Here is an 18,901-nt window from a genome sequence, read left to right on the forward strand (position 1 = left end):
ATATTTTTAGCAAACTATGTCCATTTTAATACTTTTAAAACATTTATACTATATCTGATGTTGGTTACTCAGTATCTTGTAAACATTTCCATAACACTTAAGAAAACTTATAGTTTATCAAAAACACAAGCAAAGATTTCATTATATTGTTATCTAAAGTGGTTATATATATTGTCATGTTATTCATTTGAGCAAGACAGGAGAATTTATTGCTTGGGTTTTAGAAATAATTTAAATAAATTCAACTATCATTATAAAACAAATTTACATTTATAAAGCACTAATGGTTCCAGAATGAACAAATTATAGGTTATTTATCACAGGTTTGGAAATGTAACTCTTCAGATACAATTATATCTGTAAAATATACAGATAAAATATTTAATTACATAAAATGCTTATATAATAGATAAGAAAAAGATTAAAGCATAAATATAAATGAACAAAAAAATACAAAAATTTAAAAAATAAAATGCAGCTCCCGGGCAAGATGGCCGAAAGGGAACAGCCCTGGTCTGCAGCTCCTAGCGAGATCAACACAGAAGACGGGTGATTTCTGCATTTCCAACTGAGGTACCCGGTTCATCTCATTGGGACTGGTTAGACAGTGGGTGTAGCCCACGGAGGGGGAGCAGAAGCAGGGTGGGCCGTTGCCTCACCCGGGAAGAACAAGGGGTCAAGGAACTCCCTCCCCTAGCCAAGGGAAGCGTGAGGGACTGTGCCTTGAGGGATGGTGCACTCCGGCCCAAATACTATGCTTTTCCCATGGTCTTCACAACCCACAGACCAGGAGATTCTCTTGGGTGCCTACACCACCAGGGCCCTGAGTTTCAAGTACAAAGCTGGGTGGCCATTTGGGCAGACACCGAGCTAGCTGCAGGAATTTTTTTTGTACCCCAGTGGCACCTGGAACGCCAGTGAGACAGAACCGTTCACTCACCAGGAAAGGGGGCTGAAGCCAGGGAACCAAGTGGTCTAGCTCAGCAGATCACACCTTCACAGAGCCCAGCAATGTCAGATCCACTAGATTGAAATTCTCACTGCCAGCACAGCAGTCTGAAGTCGACCTGGGGTGCTCGAGCTTGGTGAAGGGAGGGGTGTCTGCCATTACTAAGGCTTGAATAGGTGGTTTTCCTCACACAGTGTAAACAAAGCTGCCAGGAAGTTCAAACTGGGTGGAGTCCACCACAGCTCAGCAAAGCCACTATAGCCAGACTGCCCCTCTAGATTCCTCCTCTCTGGGCAGGGCATCTCTGAAAGAAAGGCAGCAGCCCCAATCAGGGGCTTATAGATAAAACTCTGATCTCCCTGGGACAGAGCACCTGGGAGAAGGGGCAGCTGTGGGCACAGCTTCAGCAGACTTAAATGTTCCTCCCTGCTGGCTCTGAAGAGAGCAGTGGATCTCTCAGCACAGTGCTCGAGCTCTGCTAAGGGACAGACTGCCTACTCAAGTGAGTCCCTAACCCCTGTGCCTTCTGACAGAGAGACACCTCCCAGCAGGGGTTGACAGACAGTTCATACAGAAGAGCCCAGCTGGCATCTGGCGGGTGCCCCTCTGGGACGAAGCTTCCAGAGGAAGGAGCAGGCAGCAATTTTTGCTGTTCTGCAGCCTCCGCTAGTGATACTCAGGCAAACAGGGTCTGGAGTGGACCCCCAGCAAACTCCAGTAGACCTGCAGAAGAGAGGCCTGACTGTGAGAAGGAAAACTAACAAACAGAAAGCAATAGCATCAACATCAACAAAAAGGACGACCACGCAAAAACTCCATCCAAAGGTCACCAACAGCAAAGACCAAAGGTAGATAAATCCACGAAGATGAGGAAAAACCAGTGCAAAAAGGCTGAAAATTCAAAAAACCAGAATGCCTATTCTCCTCCAAAAAATCAAAACTCCTTGCCAGCAAGGGAACAAAACTGGATAGAGAATGAGTTTAATGAATTGACAGAAGTAGGCTTCTGAAGGTGAGTAATAACAAACTCCTTCGAGCTAAAAGAGCATGTTCTAACCTAATGCAAGGAAGCTAAGAACCTTGATAAAAGTTTAGAGGAATTGCTAACTAGAATAACTAGTTTAGAGAAGAACATAAATGACCTGAAGAAGCTGAAAAACACAGCATGAGAACTTTGTGAAGCATACACAAGTATTAATAGCTGAATTGATCAAGCGGGAGAAAGGATATCAAAGATTGGAGATCAACTTAATGAAATAAAGCATGAAGACAAGATTAGAGAAAAAAGAATAGAAAGGAATGAACAAAGTCTCCAAGAAATATGAGACTATGTGAAAAGACCAAACCTACATTTTATTGGTGTACCTGAAAGTGACGGGGAGAATGGAACCAAGTTGGGAAGCACTCTTTGGGATATTAACCAGGAGAACTTCACCAATCTAGCAAGACAGGCCAACATTCAAATTCAGGAAATACAGAGAACACCACAAAGATACTCTTCGAGAAGAGCAACCCCAAGACCCATAATCGTCAGATTAACCAAGGTTGAAATGAGGGAAAAAATGTTAAGGGCAGCCAGAGAGAAAGGTCTGTTTACTCACAAAGGGAAGCCCATCAGACTAACAGTGGATCTCTTGGCAGAAACCCTAGAGGCCAGAAGAGATTGGGGGACAATATTCAACATTCTTAAAGAAAAGAATTTTCAACCCAGAATTTCATATCCAGCCAAACTGAATTTCATAAGTGAAGGAGAAATAAAACCCTTTATAGACAAGCAAATGCTGAGGGATTTTGTCACCACCAGGCCTGCCTTACAAGAGCTCCTGAAGGAAGCACTAAATATGGAAAGGAAAAACTGGTACCAGCCACTGCAAAAACAAACCAAAATGGAAAGACCATCAACACTATGAAGAAACTGCGTCAACTAATGGGCAAAATAACCAGCTAGCATCATAATGACAGGATCAAATTCACACATAACAATATTAACCTTAAATGTAAACGGGCTAAATGCCCCCAATTAAAAGACACGGACTGGCAAATTGGATAAAGAGCCAAGACTTATCAGTCAGTGTGCTGTATTCAGGATGCATCTCACATGCAAAGACACACATAGGCTCAAAATGAAGGGATGGAGGAATATTTAGCAAGCAAATGGAAAGCAAAAAAAAGCAGGGGCTGCAATCCTAGTCTCTGATAAAACAGATTTTAAACAAAAAAAGATCAAAAGACACAAAGAAGGGCATTACATAATGGTAAAGGGATCAATGCAACAAGAAGAGATAACTATCCTAAATATATATGCATCCAATACAGGAGCACCCAGATTCATAAAGCGAGTTCTTAGAGACCTACAAAGAGACTTAGACTTTCACACTATAACAGTGGCAGACTTTAACACTGCATTGTCAATATTAGACAGATCAACAAGACAGAAAATTAACAAGGATATTCAGGACGTGAACTCAGCTCTGACCAAGCAGACCTAATAGACATCTACAGAACTCTCCACCCCAAATCAACAGAAATTACATCCTTCTCAGCACCGCACAGCACTTACTCTAAAATCGACCACATAATTGGAAGTAAAACACTCCTCAGCAAATGCAAAAGAATGGAAATCATAACAAACAGTCTCTCAGACGACAGTGCAATCAAATTAGGACTCAGGATTAAGAAATTCACTCAAAACTGCACAACTACATGGAAACTGAACAACCTGCTCCTGAATGACTACTGGGTACATAACAAAATTAAGGCAGAAATAAATAAGTTCTTTGAAACCAGTGAGAACAAAGACACAACATACCTGAATCTCTGGGACAGCTACAGCAGTGTTTAGAGGGAAATTTATAGCACTAAATGCCCACACAAGAAAGCAGCAAAGATCTAAAATTGACACCCTAACATTACAATTAAAAGAACTAGAGAAGCAAGAGCAAACAAATTCAAAAGCTAGCAGAAGACACGAAATAACTAAGATCAGAGTAAAACTGAAGGAGACAGAGACAGCCTTAAACTCCTGGGCTTAAACAATCCTCCCACCTCAGCCTCCTGGGTAGCTTGGACCACAAGCACATACCACCTAGCTAACTTTTACTTTTTTTTTTGTAGTTTGTAGTGATAGGGTCTTGCTATGTCGCCCAGGATGGTCTTGAACTCCTGGTCCCAAGTGATCTTCCCACCTCATCCTCCCAAAGCATTAGGATTACAGGTATGAGCCATCATGCCTGGCCTCTTTTCTTATTATGCTTTAACCAGGTACCGTGATTTATCACCTGGTTTTCTTAGCTCTTGTGAAGATCTTTTTGTGGATAGTTATTCAAATAGACGTTTTTATAGAAGGACAATCACTGGTGAGAACTATTCTACCATCTTGCTCCATTATCTCCTTGACATGGTGATTCTTTTATTCAATTTTATATAATTTCTATATTTTTCTCTATTATACAAATTTTCTTCATTGACTATAAAAATATTTTTATTTTTATTTTTATAATTTCAACTTTTATTTTAGATTCAGGAGGTACATGTGAAGGTTTGTTACATGAGTATATTGCATATGCTGTGTTTGGGATACAAATGATCTAGTCACCCAGACAGTGAGTATAGTAAACAATTGTTAGTTTCTCCTTGTCTCCCTCCCTTGTCTATTAGTTCCCTGGGGGACTATTGTTGCCATCTTTATGTCCATGGATACTCAATATTTAGCTCCCACTTATAAATGAGAACATGTGGTATTTGGTTTTCTGTTCCTGCATTACTACGATTAGAATAATGGCTTCTAGCTGTGTCCATGTTGTTGCAAAGGACATGATTTTGTTCCTTTTTATGGCTGAGTGTATTTTTTGGCTGGGTATTCCTTTTTATTCCAGGGTATATATGTACTACATTTCCTTTATCCAATCCACCACTGACGGGCATCTCGGTTGATTCCATGTCTTTGCTGTTGTGAATACTGCTGTGATGAGCATATGAGGTCATGTTTTTTTGGAAATTTATCCATTTCCTCTAGGTTTTCTAGTTTGTGTGCATTTTCCTTTGGTTATATACCCAATAATGGGATTGCTGGGTCAAATGGTAGTTCTATTTTAAGTTCTTTGAGAAATCTCCAAACTGCTTTCCACAGTGGCAGTGTTCCCTTTTCTCCACAGCCTTGCTGGTATCTGCTGTTTTTTAACTTCTTAATAATAACAATTCTGTCTGGTATAATATGGTATCTCATTGTGGATTTGATTTGCATTTCTCTGATGATTAGCAATGTTGAGCATTTTTTCATGTTTGTTGACTGCTTGTATGTCTTCCTTTGAGAAGTGTCTGTTCATGTTTTTGACCACTTTTTAATGGGATTATTGGTTTTTTGCTTGTTGAAATAAGTTCCTTATAGATTCTTGATATTTGACCTTTGTCAGATGAATAGGTTATGAATATATTCTCCTGTTCTCTAGGTTTTCTGTTTACTCTGTTGATAGTTTCTTTTGCTGTGCAGAAGTTCTTTAGTTTACTTAGGTCCCGCTTGTCCATTTTTGGTTTTGTTGCAATTGCTTTTGAGGACTTAGTCATAAATTCTTTCCTAAGGCAGATGTCCAGAATGGTGTTTCCTAGGTTTTCTCATAGGATTCTTACAGTTTGAAGTCTTAGGTTTAAATCTTTGATTCATCTTGAGTTAAATTTTGTATACGGTGAAAGGTGGGGGTCCACTTTGATTATTCTGCATATTGCTAGCTAACTATCCTAGCACCATTTATTAAATATGGAGTCCTTTCCCAATTGCTTATTTTGTCTGTTTGTCAAAGAACAGATGGCTATTGGTGTGTGGCTTTATTTCTGTGTTCTCTATTCTGTTCCATTGGTCTATATGCCTTTTTTGTACAAATATCATGCTGTTTTGGTTACCGTAGCCTTATAGTATAGTTTGAAGTCAAGTAATGTGATGCCTCCAGCTTTGTTCTTTTTGCTTATCGTTGTTTCGGCCATTCACGCTTTTTAATATAAATTTTAAAATATTTTTTCTAATTCCATTAAAAATGACATTAATAGTTTGGTAGAAATAGTGTCAAATCTGTAGATTGCTTTGGGGAGTATGGCCATTTTAACTATATTATTTCAATACATAAGCATGTCATATTTTTCTGTGTCATCTATGATTTCTTTCAGCAGTGTTTTATAATTCATCTTACAGAGATCTTTCACCTCCTTGGTTAGATAAGTTAGATGTATTCCTAGGAATTTATTTTTTGTGTGGCTATCTATTTGGATATTTTTATTTCCTTTTCTTGCATCATTACTCTGGCAAGAACTTCAGTACTATGTTGAATAGGAGTGGTGAAAGTGAGCATCCTTGTCTTGTTCCAGTTCTCAAGGGGAATGGTTCCATCTTTTGCCCATTCAGTATAATGTTGGCTATGGGTTTGTCATTGATGGCTCCTATTATTTTGAGGTAAGTTCCTTCAATGCCTATTTTGTTGAGGGTTTTAATCATGAAGGGATGCTGGATTTAATCATAGGCTTTTCCCACATCTAATGATATACTCATATGGTTTTATTTTTAATTCTCTTTATGTGGTAAATCACATTTATTGATTTGTGTATGTTGAACCAACCTTGTATCCCAGGAATTAAGGCAAGTTAATCATGGTAAACTAAATTCTGATGTGCTGTTAAATTCAGTTTGCTTACATTTTGCTGAAGATATTTGTATCTATATTCATCAGGGATATTGTTCTGTAGTTTTCTTTGTTGTGTCTTTGCCAGGTTCTGGTATTAGGGTGATGCTGGCTTCATAAAATGAGTTAGGGAGTAGTCCCTCATCTGTGAATTTTTAGAATAGTTTCAGTAAAATTGCTCAGCTCTTTTTTGTAAGTCTGATAGAATTCAGTTGTGAATCCATCTGGTCTGGGTCTTTTCTTGGTTGGTAGGTTTTTCATTACTGGTTCAATTCTGGAACTTGGTATTGGTCTGCTAGCGTTTCAATTTCTTCCTGGTCGGATCTTGGGAGATTGCGTGTTTCCAGGAATTTATCCATTTCCTCTAGATTTTCTAGTTTGTGTGCATAGAGGTGTTCATAATAGTCTCAGAGGATCTTTTGTATTTCTGTGGGATCAGTTGTAATGTCGCCTTTGTCATTTCTGATTGTGCTTATTTGGATTTTCTCTCTTTTTTTTTTTTCTTTTTTAGTCTAGCTAGTTGTCTATCGATCTTGTTTATCTGTTCAAAAAACCAATTTTTGGTTTCACTTATTCTTCGTGTGGAATTTTGGGCCTCAATTTTGTTAGTTCTGCACTGATTTTAGTTATTTCTTTTCTTCTGCTAGTTTTGGGATTTTGTTCTTGTTCTTCTAGTTCCACCAGGTGTTATGTTAGAATGTTAATTTTACATCTTTCTAACTTTTTGAAGTAGGTATTTAGTGCTACAAACTTCCCTCTTACCACTGCTTTTGCTGCATTCCAGAGATTTGAGTATGTTGTATCTCTGTTTTCATTTATTTCAAAAAATTTTTTTTATTTCTGCCTTAATTTCATCATTTACCGAAAAGTCATTCAGGAGAAAGTTTTTAAATTTCCATGTAATTCCATGATTTGGGGAGATCTTCTTGGTATTGCTATTTTTATTCTACTGTGGTCTGAGAGTATGGTTGGTATGATTTCAACTTTTTAAAATGTATTGAGATTTGCTTTTATGTCTGAGCATGTGGCCAATCTTGGAGTATGTTCTGTGTGCAGATGAGAAGAATGTATATATTCTGTGCTGATCAGTGAAGTGTTCTCTAGATGCCTATTAGGTCCAATTGGTCAAGTGTCAAATTGAAGTCCAAAATTTCTTGTTAGTTTTCTACCTCAATGGTCAGTTTAACACTGTCAATGGGGTGTTGAAGTTTCCTACTACCATTGTTTGGCTCTCTAAGTCTTTTCATAGGTCTAGAAATCATTGTTTTAAGAATCTGGGTGCTCCAATGTTGGGTGGATATATATTTAGGATAGTTAACTCCTCTTGTTGAATTGAACCCCTTATTATCCAAAAAATCACAGAAGGAATACTGCTTGGTCTTTGAATTTTTTTTGTGTGATATTCAGAATGAAATAGCTATTTTTAAGGGAAAGAATAAAGTAATATGTTAAACTGACAGATATTTTAAAAATTAAATAATATAAAAGATATGTGGAAAATATACAGATATACATACATGCACATACACTTATATAAGGGAGAAGTCATTTTAAAAAATATCAAATCCCATAAAACTATTCAAAGATGACAAGGAAAATTAGCACCCCCTGAAAACAATAAGTTAATGTTGTTAAGAGTATTCAAAATTTTTAAAATCTGAACAAATACTACTGTGACTCCCTCTATTTTCAAAAGGTATAATGGAACTACTTTTCAACATGAGTGCTTGTCTACTTGTGTGTCCAAGGACCTCCTAATACTTGTGAGGTTTTTTGGGTTTTGTTTTTTTTGTTTGTTTGTTTTGTTTTTTTTGATAGAGTCTCACTCTGTCACCCAGGCTGGAGTGCACTGGCACAATGGCTCACTGCAACCTCTGTTTCCCAGGTTCAAGCAATTCTCCTCCCTCAGCCTCCCGAATAGCTGGGACTACAGGCAAATGCTAACACCTGGCTAATTTTTGTATTTTTATTAGAGACGGGGTTTCACCATATTGGCCAGGCTAGTCTCGAACTCCTGACCTTGTGATCCACCTGCCTCGGCCTCCCAAAGTGCTGGGATTACAGGCGTGAGCCACTGCACCCGGCCCCATACTTGTGAGTTTTAAAGCAATTTCTGGAACACTTTCAGAAGACTCTTGAGTTGTACTTGCTTATAAAAGAAAACCTGTATACCTGTTGTATCATGAACTGGTGTGAAGTAGTCATGCGACTCTTGGCTACTGAATATACCCTTCACATATTTCAGCAAGAGAATGTTTTTAGTAAAAGGTAAAAGAGTCATATTTTTTAAAAATTCTAAGTTTATATAGTTTTATTTCCACAATACCCAGTGCCTGACTCTTTGGGTGACTTTACTAATATTTTGTATTGCCTTTGTCACAGGTTTGTTATCACCCCTATGTTTGAGAGGAAGAATAGTTTTAAAAGCTAGGTATTTATTAACTAAATATACAAAATATACCTGATGTTAATTTTAAATGATCTTTAAAATTAAACATACTATTAATTATTACATAAAACATAAGTTTATAGGAGATCAACAAAAAATTACTAGGTTTGAGGTTTTAAGGTTCATCTGAATGAGGGAGGAGTTTCCATCTCATTGTTGTATCAATTTCTTCATCAAAATTTCCTACTTCCTGTTCTTTAGAAAGCTCTAAGAATACCTAATTAGGAGACAAAGAAGAAGGAAAGAAGGAAGAGAGATTATCAAGTTGTTGGTCTTCCAAATGAACAGGAAAATGCATGTTGCTTTCATGTGAAATTTAGCAGGATGATACAAAGTCAAACCAGTTGACTTACCTTCTCCAATGTGCACTGAGAAAGGCTGTATTCTTCCAGGTTAAAGTTATGCTTCACTGAAGGAAAAAAAAAGACTAGTATTAATAGTAGATGCTTACAATTTATTACCAAGAATTTTTTCAAAATCATAAAGAATAAAAATGTAAATCATTAATATAAATAAAGCTGAATAAGCCAATGCTTGATGTAAGGATGAAATAATGAAAGCCATACAGAATTAATATAAATATATACTATATTAATACTGATGTTATCGTTTCCTCATATTATGTTTCAATAATATTTGTTTTGGTATTGCTTGCATATGTCTTTGGAAGATATATATGTTCCTTGAAGAACTACATCATTGATCAAAATATTCTTACACATGAGGAAGATCCTATCCCATCCTCTTTAAGAGAACTCAAAACTCCCTTCAGCCGGTTCATCTGTTATATCACCTCTCTGCTGGACTTCCCCACCAAAAAGTCTGCATGACAGTTGTCACCAGATTCACATATCCCCATGTGCATACTTCACCATTTATACACTAAGAATCTGCTATGTGTGAGGCACTCTTAGATGCCAGAAATAGAACAGTCAAGAAAATAGACAAATACTCCTACCTTGATATAGTTTGCATTTTAGTGGGAGGAATTAGTGACATTAAATACACAAGCACTCACATATATGATAAAGTTAATGATGATAGTGGCTTTAAAGAAAAATAAAGCTGGTAAAAATAAATAGGGAGCACTAGGCACTCTTTTTTACCGGCTGGTCAGAGAAGGCCACACTAATAACGTAATAATTGAACCAACGTCTGAAAATGGGAGGAGGAAGCCTGGATGTTTAGGAAGGAGAATTCCAGGAAGAAGGATTAGCAAGTACAAAGTCCTGAGGCAGGAGCTTACATGTCTGGCAGCATTTAGGAAGAACTAGAAAGTCATCTGTCTAGCATGGAAGGAACAAAGCAGAGATATATATTATGATATATATTATGTCAAACACAATGAGCTAGGCACTGTCCTAGGCACGTAAAATATTTACTCATTTAATCCTAACAACATGGCCAAGTGGGCACTAATAGTGTCCATCATAGTAGAGCCGAACCATCTAGATATGCAGGGACTGAGTACCTCACCCAATGTCACCCAGCTAGTAAGCACCATGCCTGGGCTGAGAACCCAGAAGGATGGGCTCTAAAGTTTGAGCTCTTCACCATTATGCTGTCCTGAGAAATTACACCCAATGGTCTGCTGTTGGGAATGAAGGGGTTGAAAGCAGAGAAAATGATGACAGGAGAGAGAGTGTGGACAATTACAATAAGCAAAAGGAGTTACACACAATGCAGGGGACAGTCGAAGCTATCATTCAAATAGGAAGGCCAAATACACTTGCACAGACACAAGGAGGTTGATGGATAGATGGAAACTTTCTCTGTTGCTTCTATTTTATTAGTGAAATATAAAGCAAGGGCATCAACTGAGGGAGAAAAGTGGGAAGGAGGTGGATATGTAAGGAAAGAAAGGGAGTAAAGTAATAATTTGGGACACTTGGTGTGAATGGATTATACACATGTAGGCAAAGCAGGCCACACAGAGGGGCTTTTAGAGGGGGATGCCATGGTTTCACAGTAAGAACAGTTAAGCATGTGTGTTTCCTGCAGCTTCGGTCCCTGCACTGGAGATTAACCTCTTTTCACAGAGTCAGAGTAACCTAAATTGGGGTTAAATCTCACCATTACTTACCACTGGAATTCTTAAAAATCATGCCCTACGGCCCTATTTTAAAAAATTGTTACACAATTAGCTTCCATTAAATTATTATTTTAGTATTAGTTGATTCTTCAAAAGATTTATTTGAATGTGGTCACTCTTACCTGCCTCTAATTTGTGAAAGGTCTGTGATAGAGGGTAAACGTCTGCCATGGGCAGCTTATAGGTTAACAAGGAGGAATACCTGAAAATAGGAAGATGAAGAATTCAGCTCTGAGTTTCAAGGGGAGAAAATGAGCATCAGAATAAATATTGATATTACCAACAATTTTCTTCTTAAAATAAAAGTAATGCAAATTAATGTATGGCTTAAATATGAAATCACAGCATTGTTTTGAATTGCTTTTTGGTATCTGGCTGTTGCAGACAGCTCTCCTGGTAATAACTCAGCATAATTATATATGTGCTCAGCTTATGCAAAACCTTCGCTTGTTGAAAATCAGGTATTCTGAACTATTCCCTTTGATTAGTTTGAATTAGGTTGGGAATTAACCCCAAAATAAATGTTCATCTTTGTCATCAGAAAGCTAATTCATTGTTTTGTTTTTTTAATGAATGAATTTTTTCTTTATTTCTTACATTTCCAGCAATTTGCTTTACATTTACAATGGAAAACATAAACATTTAAACAAAAGTAAATTCAGGACTATTTTCTAAAACCATAAATAGTGGCAAATCTTGGAGATGGAGGTTGATATTGGCGAAAGATCTGTAAGGAAGACATATTTATTCTGAAGGCTCTTTCTAGGCCCTAGGGCCATCTGGAAGTAAGGAAATCAATAGAGCTTGGGCTGCCAATGAAAAAACCTCAGAATCTCCTTTATTCTCCCTTCTTCCAGAAGTCTAACTTGTAAAGAATAATATGAGGTTGGGAGAGTTGGAGATTGCAGTAGAGGAAGAACATAAAACACTTTAACTAAATACTTCCCTGACCTCTAAGGAAGAGCCGTAATTGATTTGGGGCATCTTGCTTCCGTGTGCTACTTCTGGCTGTAAACCCTCATGCCCTATTCCCAGCTTATTCCCAAACAGGGGTTTGGTGCTCCCAGGTGGCACTAAGGTTGACCAGATGTCCAGGATTGGCCCTTTTTAGACCAGCCACTGCTCTTTATGTTTTATCATTTTTGATCTTCCCACCTATATCAGAACCACTTCTCCGATTTGTGACACCAAACGTCTGGGAATGGGACAAAGTTACATGTTCTGATACCTATCTTAGAAAATTTAATTACATTTACATTGTGCTAAAATAAAATAGTAGCTTTTATGTCCTATTTTTTGATGTGCTTATCTCTCCACGGGAATTTCAAATTCAGTTTCTGCTCCACCTTCTTGCCCTCCCTCAAATAACATACAGACATAGACAAACACACACACACACACACACAGAGAGAGAGAGAGAGATGTGGGCATGCACACACACATACACACATACCCCTTTCCACTCTCTATTTTAAGATATGAAAATTCCATTAAAGAGAGACTGTTTATCTCAATTGCCATTTGTTTCCTACGGGGAAAATTCACCCTAAATATTTACATCTTTTAAATTTTAAATATTTATATATGTTAAGCATTTATGAGGAGGCCCAGGAAGGACACCATTGTGGTTCTGTGTGGGTTTGAGTCATTAGAAGTTCCTTCTCCCAAGTCTTTCCAAGTCCCCCTCTGGAGCTGGGGATCAGCCTGGGATGGCCAAGGAGAGTGTGCCTGGGGTGCCCCACGGGACACAGCTTCCTGAGTAGGTCTCAATCTCTTATAATCTGGAATACTGAACAAATCCGTTTCTGAGGTCCCTAACTTTTATTATGAAGCCAAATCACTATGAAGTTCTCACATAGCAAAAAGGAAACCACTGAGTGGATAAAGCCTCCATATTTCTCCATAATCAAAAGCCCGTCTCACCTTTCCTGCCCTGCAGCCTGTGGGAAAAGCTTCAGAATCTCAGTGTGGACCAAAGTCACTTGAGAAGGTTCCTTCACTTTTAGCTCTAGAATGTAATCCTTGCCAAGTTTGTTTTTCAGGTGTTGGATGGAGCCAATGCATCTATAGGCAAGAAAGAGAATATTGGAAAAAATATTGCCTTTAATTTTTAATGCTATTCTTAAATTTCAAATGTAGAAGAAAAGGTGTCACCAAGGAAGCCAAACGGAAGGGCTCCAGCCACACACAGGGATTTTGCCCTTTCCATGGGAAATCTCATTTTGAGCATCAGATGCAGGCTTTGGAGAGACACCCACCTAAGCCTTCCAGACACCATGATGGCCACACGGTCACACAAGGCCTCTGCCTCAGCCAGGTTATGGGTGGTCAGGAGGACACCTCTTTCTGTGTTTTTAACGACTGCCTGGATTGCCTGCCTGAAGTAAGCAAAAAAATTAACTGTATTTAAAATAACTAAGTGCAGAACAAAAACAAGATAAAATACAATATATGAATCATATTCAGATCCTAATGCAAAAAAATAGTGCAATGTAAGTACTGACTAGGTTTTTGATGACATAAATAACATTTTAAAGTATTTTTAGATGTGCTAATCATATTGTAGTTATCTTCTGAAGATACTAACTGAAATATTTATAAATTAAAGAATATGCTGCTTTGTATTTCCTTCAAAATAGTTGGAGGGTGGAGAAAGGAAGTGGGTGGAGATATAGATGAAAGGAGATTGGTTCTATTGATACCTGCTGAAACTTGTCCATGGGAATAATGGATTCATAAGCGATTCTCTACATTTGTATAAAATTGCCATAACAAAGTTTTTGTTAAAGTTGGAAAAGTATTGGACAGTGACAAGTATGAAACTAGATTGAAGATTTTATTATTCCAAAGGGTAAATCCTAGATGGGAAAGTAAGTAAAAGAATAAACCCGAGAAAAACTGGAGGAACAAATTTGATAGGTCACATTAAAAAGGAAAAAAAAAAAAACCAGGAAAATTGAGTCAGGAAGTTAATAGTCTCCCAGGAAACAAAGTAGAAGGAAAAAAAGAGGAAACAGTTACAGACATCTCAATAATTAAAAGGCAAAATATTTTTGTATTTTAACAGTCCACATTAAAAACCTAAAACCCCAAGAAAATGTTGGGTCTTTTTAACCTGAATACCACGTGAACATCATGCAGATTAGATCATCTACTGGTTAAATAATTGTTTTCCTGATAATATAAGTTATGTCCACTGAATCAGGAACCAGTGGGTTTGAGGGCTGATTTTCCAAGATCAGTTAAAATATGCAACCTTCCCTAATGGGCATGCTCTCAGCTCTGGGGTATAATGATGCTCACCACATTTGCTGCTGCCCTGTGGGGTCTATGCCTGTAGATGGTTCATCCAGGAGCAAGACAGGTGAGTTTCCCAGGAGGCTCAGCACAAAACACAACTGCAACGCAGAAAAACACACCTGTTTGCTGCCACAGCACACCAGCTCTCCATAGAGCATCACACACAGCACATACCTTTCTCATGGTTCCTGCTGTTAATTTCTGCACAGGAACATTCAACTGCTCACGCAGTTTGAAAGCACTCACTAATCTGACAGAAAATAGAATGAGAATATCTGGTCAGACAAGGTTTTTGGAAAATCCAAGCACACAGAACAGTAACAGCATTAGAGGGAAGTTTAGCAATATTATTGCCAAAATCCTAACTCATGATTTTAAAAAAGAGATTGGTTTATTTTAGAACATGAAAGATTTTTTTTTTTTGCCTCATAAACAGTTTTAGGAAAAACTAGAATTCTGAATGAGAAACTGACAATGGATGATTATTTCATTTCCAGGTTTTTTAAATTAGAAAACTGAAATGGATGACGATTCATGGTGATTCGTTCACTTATTCCTTGTCAATTATTTTATACAATCATTTTTTAAAGATCTCTCATTCAGGGATGCAGGAAGTCAGGTCTTGTCCCTCATCCCTGCTCTGCCACTGACACTCTGGAAAGGTGGAGATAGCATATTCACTCTCCGTTCCTTATTAGTGAATTCATCATCAGTGCTACAGTCTCCCTGCATTCTGACACAAAGGAATCGCAGGGTCCCGTCTGTACCTTGTGATGGCGAGCCTCGCGTCCGCTTTCCTGAGCCCCTTGACGGCAGCATACACCTCCAGGTGCTCCCTCAACGTCAGCATGGGCCACAGCACGTTCTCCTGAGGGCAGTACCCCAGGTGGCCCAAAACTGAACTGTGGCCTTTCAGTTCCACCTAAAAAAATAAAAGAGCTTTAGAAAGGCATGCAGCCTTTATTCCAATAGTGTAATTACTCCAGAAACTAACATATATAAGCGTCTACATTGTTTAAGCATCAAATAAATACTACAGCAATTACTTCATATATTTATTACAGAAAATGATTTAAAGTACAAATATAAAAATATAGTTTTACATGCAAAGGGGAAAAGAGACCTAATAAGCTCAGGTAGTTCCTGAGAAACTGATGAGGAAAAGGTAATTGGTTTCTGGTAAGATTCCAAGTCCTGTTATAAACACCTGATGCCCAGTAAAAATTTAAAGAGGGGAAAAATAAAATTTATCCAAAGGCAAAAAAAAAAAAAGAAAAATAGTATAGTCTTACAAAGATATAATCTATACGTATCATGAAATTTCTGTTTTGGAAATGGAAACCATTTCCTCACTACCTCTCCAGCAGTTGGCTTTGTGATCCCAGATATCATTCTAATAGATGAACTTTTTCCAGCACCATTGGGTCCTAACAATCCCAAAATTTCACCTGAAAGAAAGAATCAGACTATCAATATTGGAAGTGAAATACTGAACAACATAAACCCTTTGCTCCAGTGAAATCTTCTGAGATCTCTGCACCCTTCAGTTAGTACCATTTTGAGATTGATAACATATATGTAATCCATGTCACCAAAGCATGTTCTTTATTTTCTGTAATTATGCCAAATGTTACTGCAAAGCTAATGAATTTGATGTCAATACATCTGTCCTTTTCCCTCCAGATTGCTTGTTTCAGTTGGAAATGTGTCCAACTGTTTTCCATAATAGATGGCTGATGCACTGAGTACATGTATGAATGATTCTCAAACTTGAGAAGTTAGGGATATTTTCTTCATCCCAAATTCAACCACCTCTGTCCAAGTTACCATCATCTTTCATCCCAACTGATATAAAAGCCTCTGAACTTGTCCCCCCGAACCCAAACTAACAAACAATAGCCAATCTGTAATCTTTTCAAAATATAAATTAAATATGACACAAGTCAGCTAAAAACTCTCCAATGGTATTCCGCTAACTTGTATAAAACACAAACTCATTGCTGTTTTCAAAAGCTGTACCTAATCTGACGCTGCTCAACTCTATAGCTTTATCCCTTCCATTTATGGATGTGTTCACTGGCCTCTTGGCTAGAGACACAACCTTTCCAAATGTGTCTGAGTCCCTGCCCTCACTGTTTCCTCTACCTGGATGCTCTTTGTCTAGTTGCTTCATAATTGTATTTCCAGAGTCTAAAACACTCCCTGGCACACTAAAAATATATATATATATATATATATATATATATATATATATATATAAAATGAATGAATGCTTCAGCAAGTAAAACTGTGCCTATGACATAGACGTTCAGTAGGTAGTTCTAAAAATAATGGTAAGTTTTAAAAGGGATTATTACAGACCTTCTTGAACACAGAAAGAGATATTTCTTGCTGCTATTTTCTTCTTCCTCTTTGAAAAGCAACTTTTCTTCTGGCCTGCATATTCTTTGTGTAGACAGCTGGCAATTATAACAGGTTTCTAGAAGAGATGACAGCATGATTTTCCTCTTAAATTTCAGAGACTTTAGGTCTCTGCTGGAACCTTTCATGCCTTATGTCATAAACCAAACCATATTTTGAGTTGAGAGTAATTCATGCTGCTAAATGTAATATGCATTCATTAATGTAGAAAATATTTCTTGCTTCTAAATAGACTGAGTTTCATGGAAGCAGCTCATTGTCTTGCCAGAAGAGGGGTGGCTAACCTCATGGAACCATCACATCTAAGTCATATAGAGTAACCCTTAAAATCTTAATCTCTATTTAGCATTCTTCAACAAATCTAACTTAAATTATTTAACTCATGAGGTCTTGTTTGGTCTTGCAATTATAGCCCTAATTATGAAAGCCCACTTTTCTCAAAAGAAAAATAAAACCATTAGGTTTTGTGTTCTTTTTAGCTTCTAGGACACTCCGAATAAGTGAAGTGCCTTGATTATGCAGACACTTCTTTGGAGTGTCCTGGACGCCTAATACAGAAATGCACCAAACTCCAGACTCACAAAATGAAACCCAGCGTATCAAATCCTGTTCTTGTCAGTTCTTGAATATCTCCATTAACATCCATTTTGCCCCTTGCTTTTTTACCTCATCTAAGACTGAAGTGGTGAGAGCAGTTGCTGTTCTTATTCTTTCTGCTTGAACATCTTCATCTTCATCTACGGGTTCTTCTGGATTTGGTTTAGCATCTCTACTTTGGGGGGAAATTCTACGGAGCAAATGAAATGCGTTACATGTGGTATTCTAGCTGTTAAAAGATGTGTCAAAACTCAGCATTCCTGTGATTTTACTACTGTCCTCTTCTCTAATGTGCAGGTGATGATGTGATGATGACTGTCAACATTGCTTCTGCTTTTGCCAAGAACTCCTGTCCCACTAGCCAGAATCCCTTTCTTGATGTTGTTGCCATTCTTCCAGTAAGAATCTTTGACCCTTTCAAATCTGTCAGCAGGTACTGCTCCTTTCTCTTTAAAATTCATGTCACTCTCATTTTCTCTACTCAGTCTGAGCCCACCTTCATCACACCAGATTTTTTTTCAACATCATTTACTGCTCACCCTTTCTACAGCCCTCCATTTTTAAAACACTCAACTATGTTGCTTAATCAATTCCTTCCCATCTTTTCTTTTCAAGCATGCACAATTATCTCAGACGAGAGAATGGCATATTTGGGTCCTTATTAAATTTTGGATGGAGTGAAGGTTTCTTACAGCTGCCTACAGCCAGAACTCTGCCTGGGAGTTCTATCTCTTGGCAGTAAGGCAACAATCCACCTTCTCGAATGACAATCAGCATGTGCTTCCATTGTAAATGTAAATCTGTATTAACAAGATGATAGCACAGACAACATCTAGGAATGTTAAAATATGATATTAAGTATAAAGTTAAATATCATCCCAACCTGAAAACAGGATCTTTTCGCATTCTTTTCTTTCCATATTTTAGTTCCATGCATCTTAGAACAAAAACGAATAGCAAAGTCTGAAAGTAGGGCTATGAGCAAAGAAATACAGTTATATTTAGGCATAAGTTCACAAATATTATTTAAACATTTGAATTAAGTTGGTGGTGGTTTGTCTTTGGGTAAATAGTTGTGAATCATTCTCATAAGTTTGGGGAGAAATGTAGCTATACATTCACAATCCGGGTTAGTGAAACCTGTTTCCTTTCTTCTTGCCACCCATATTCAGTTTGTAAGTAAATTCTATCTGCTCTAACTTCAAAATTATCCATAACCCAATAATTTCTCACCTCTACTCATGATACTCCCACCCAAGCCTAGGGCATTATAATGTCTCACCTGGATTGTTGCAACCCCTTCCTACCTGGGCTATCTCTGCCCCTCTTGCTCTAAACATCTGTTCTCAACACAGTATCCTGAGCTACTTTTTTAATACGTAAGTCTGAACTTATCACTGTGCTTAAAACCCTCCAATGACTCCTCC

At 37.7% G+C, this 18,901-nt stretch overlaps 1 protein-coding gene across 5 annotated transcripts in view; it reads right to left on the reverse strand.

The window, feature by feature from the left end:
- ABCA6 (ATP binding cassette subfamily A member 6) overlaps positions 1 to 18,901 on the reverse strand; it is a 78,490-nt gene that overhangs the window by 7,709 nt on the left and 51,880 nt on the right. For 2 of the 5 annotated variants that reach the window (XM_063656524.1, XM_063656523.1), the window contains exons 28-39: positions 18,358 to 18,449; positions 17,544 to 17,664; positions 16,818 to 16,935; positions 15,813 to 15,904; positions 15,224 to 15,378; positions 14,631 to 14,706; positions 14,460 to 14,554; positions 13,415 to 13,534; positions 13,080 to 13,220; positions 11,279 to 11,358; positions 9,418 to 9,473; positions 9,167 to 9,281 (exon numbers count right to left, since the gene is read on the reverse strand). In XM_063656524.1, coding sequence (XP_063512594.1) covers positions 9,180 to 9,281; positions 9,418 to 9,473; positions 11,279 to 11,358; positions 13,080 to 13,220; positions 13,415 to 13,534; positions 14,460 to 14,554; positions 14,631 to 14,706; positions 15,224 to 15,378; positions 15,813 to 15,904; positions 16,818 to 16,935; positions 17,544 to 17,664; positions 18,358 to 18,449 — 1,248 coding nt within the window. In that variant the 3' untranslated portion in view covers positions 9,167 to 9,179. Of the gene's footprint in view, positions 1 to 3; positions 8,033 to 9,033; positions 9,282 to 9,417; positions 9,474 to 11,278; positions 11,359 to 13,079; positions 13,221 to 13,414; positions 13,535 to 14,459; positions 14,555 to 14,630; positions 14,707 to 15,223; positions 15,379 to 15,812; positions 15,905 to 16,817; positions 16,936 to 17,543; positions 17,665 to 18,357; positions 18,450 to 18,901 lie in introns of those variants that run through there. The other 3 variants (XM_063656525.1, XM_054458245.2, XM_063656522.1) reach the window with 2 other exon arrangements.

The sequence above is a fragment of the Pongo pygmaeus genome, chromosome 19, assembly GCF_028885625.2.
Source record: "Pongo pygmaeus isolate AG05252 chromosome 19, NHGRI_mPonPyg2-v2.0_pri, whole genome shotgun sequence".
Taxonomy (NCBI): Eukaryota; Metazoa; Chordata; class Mammalia; order Primates; family Hominidae; genus Pongo; species Pongo pygmaeus.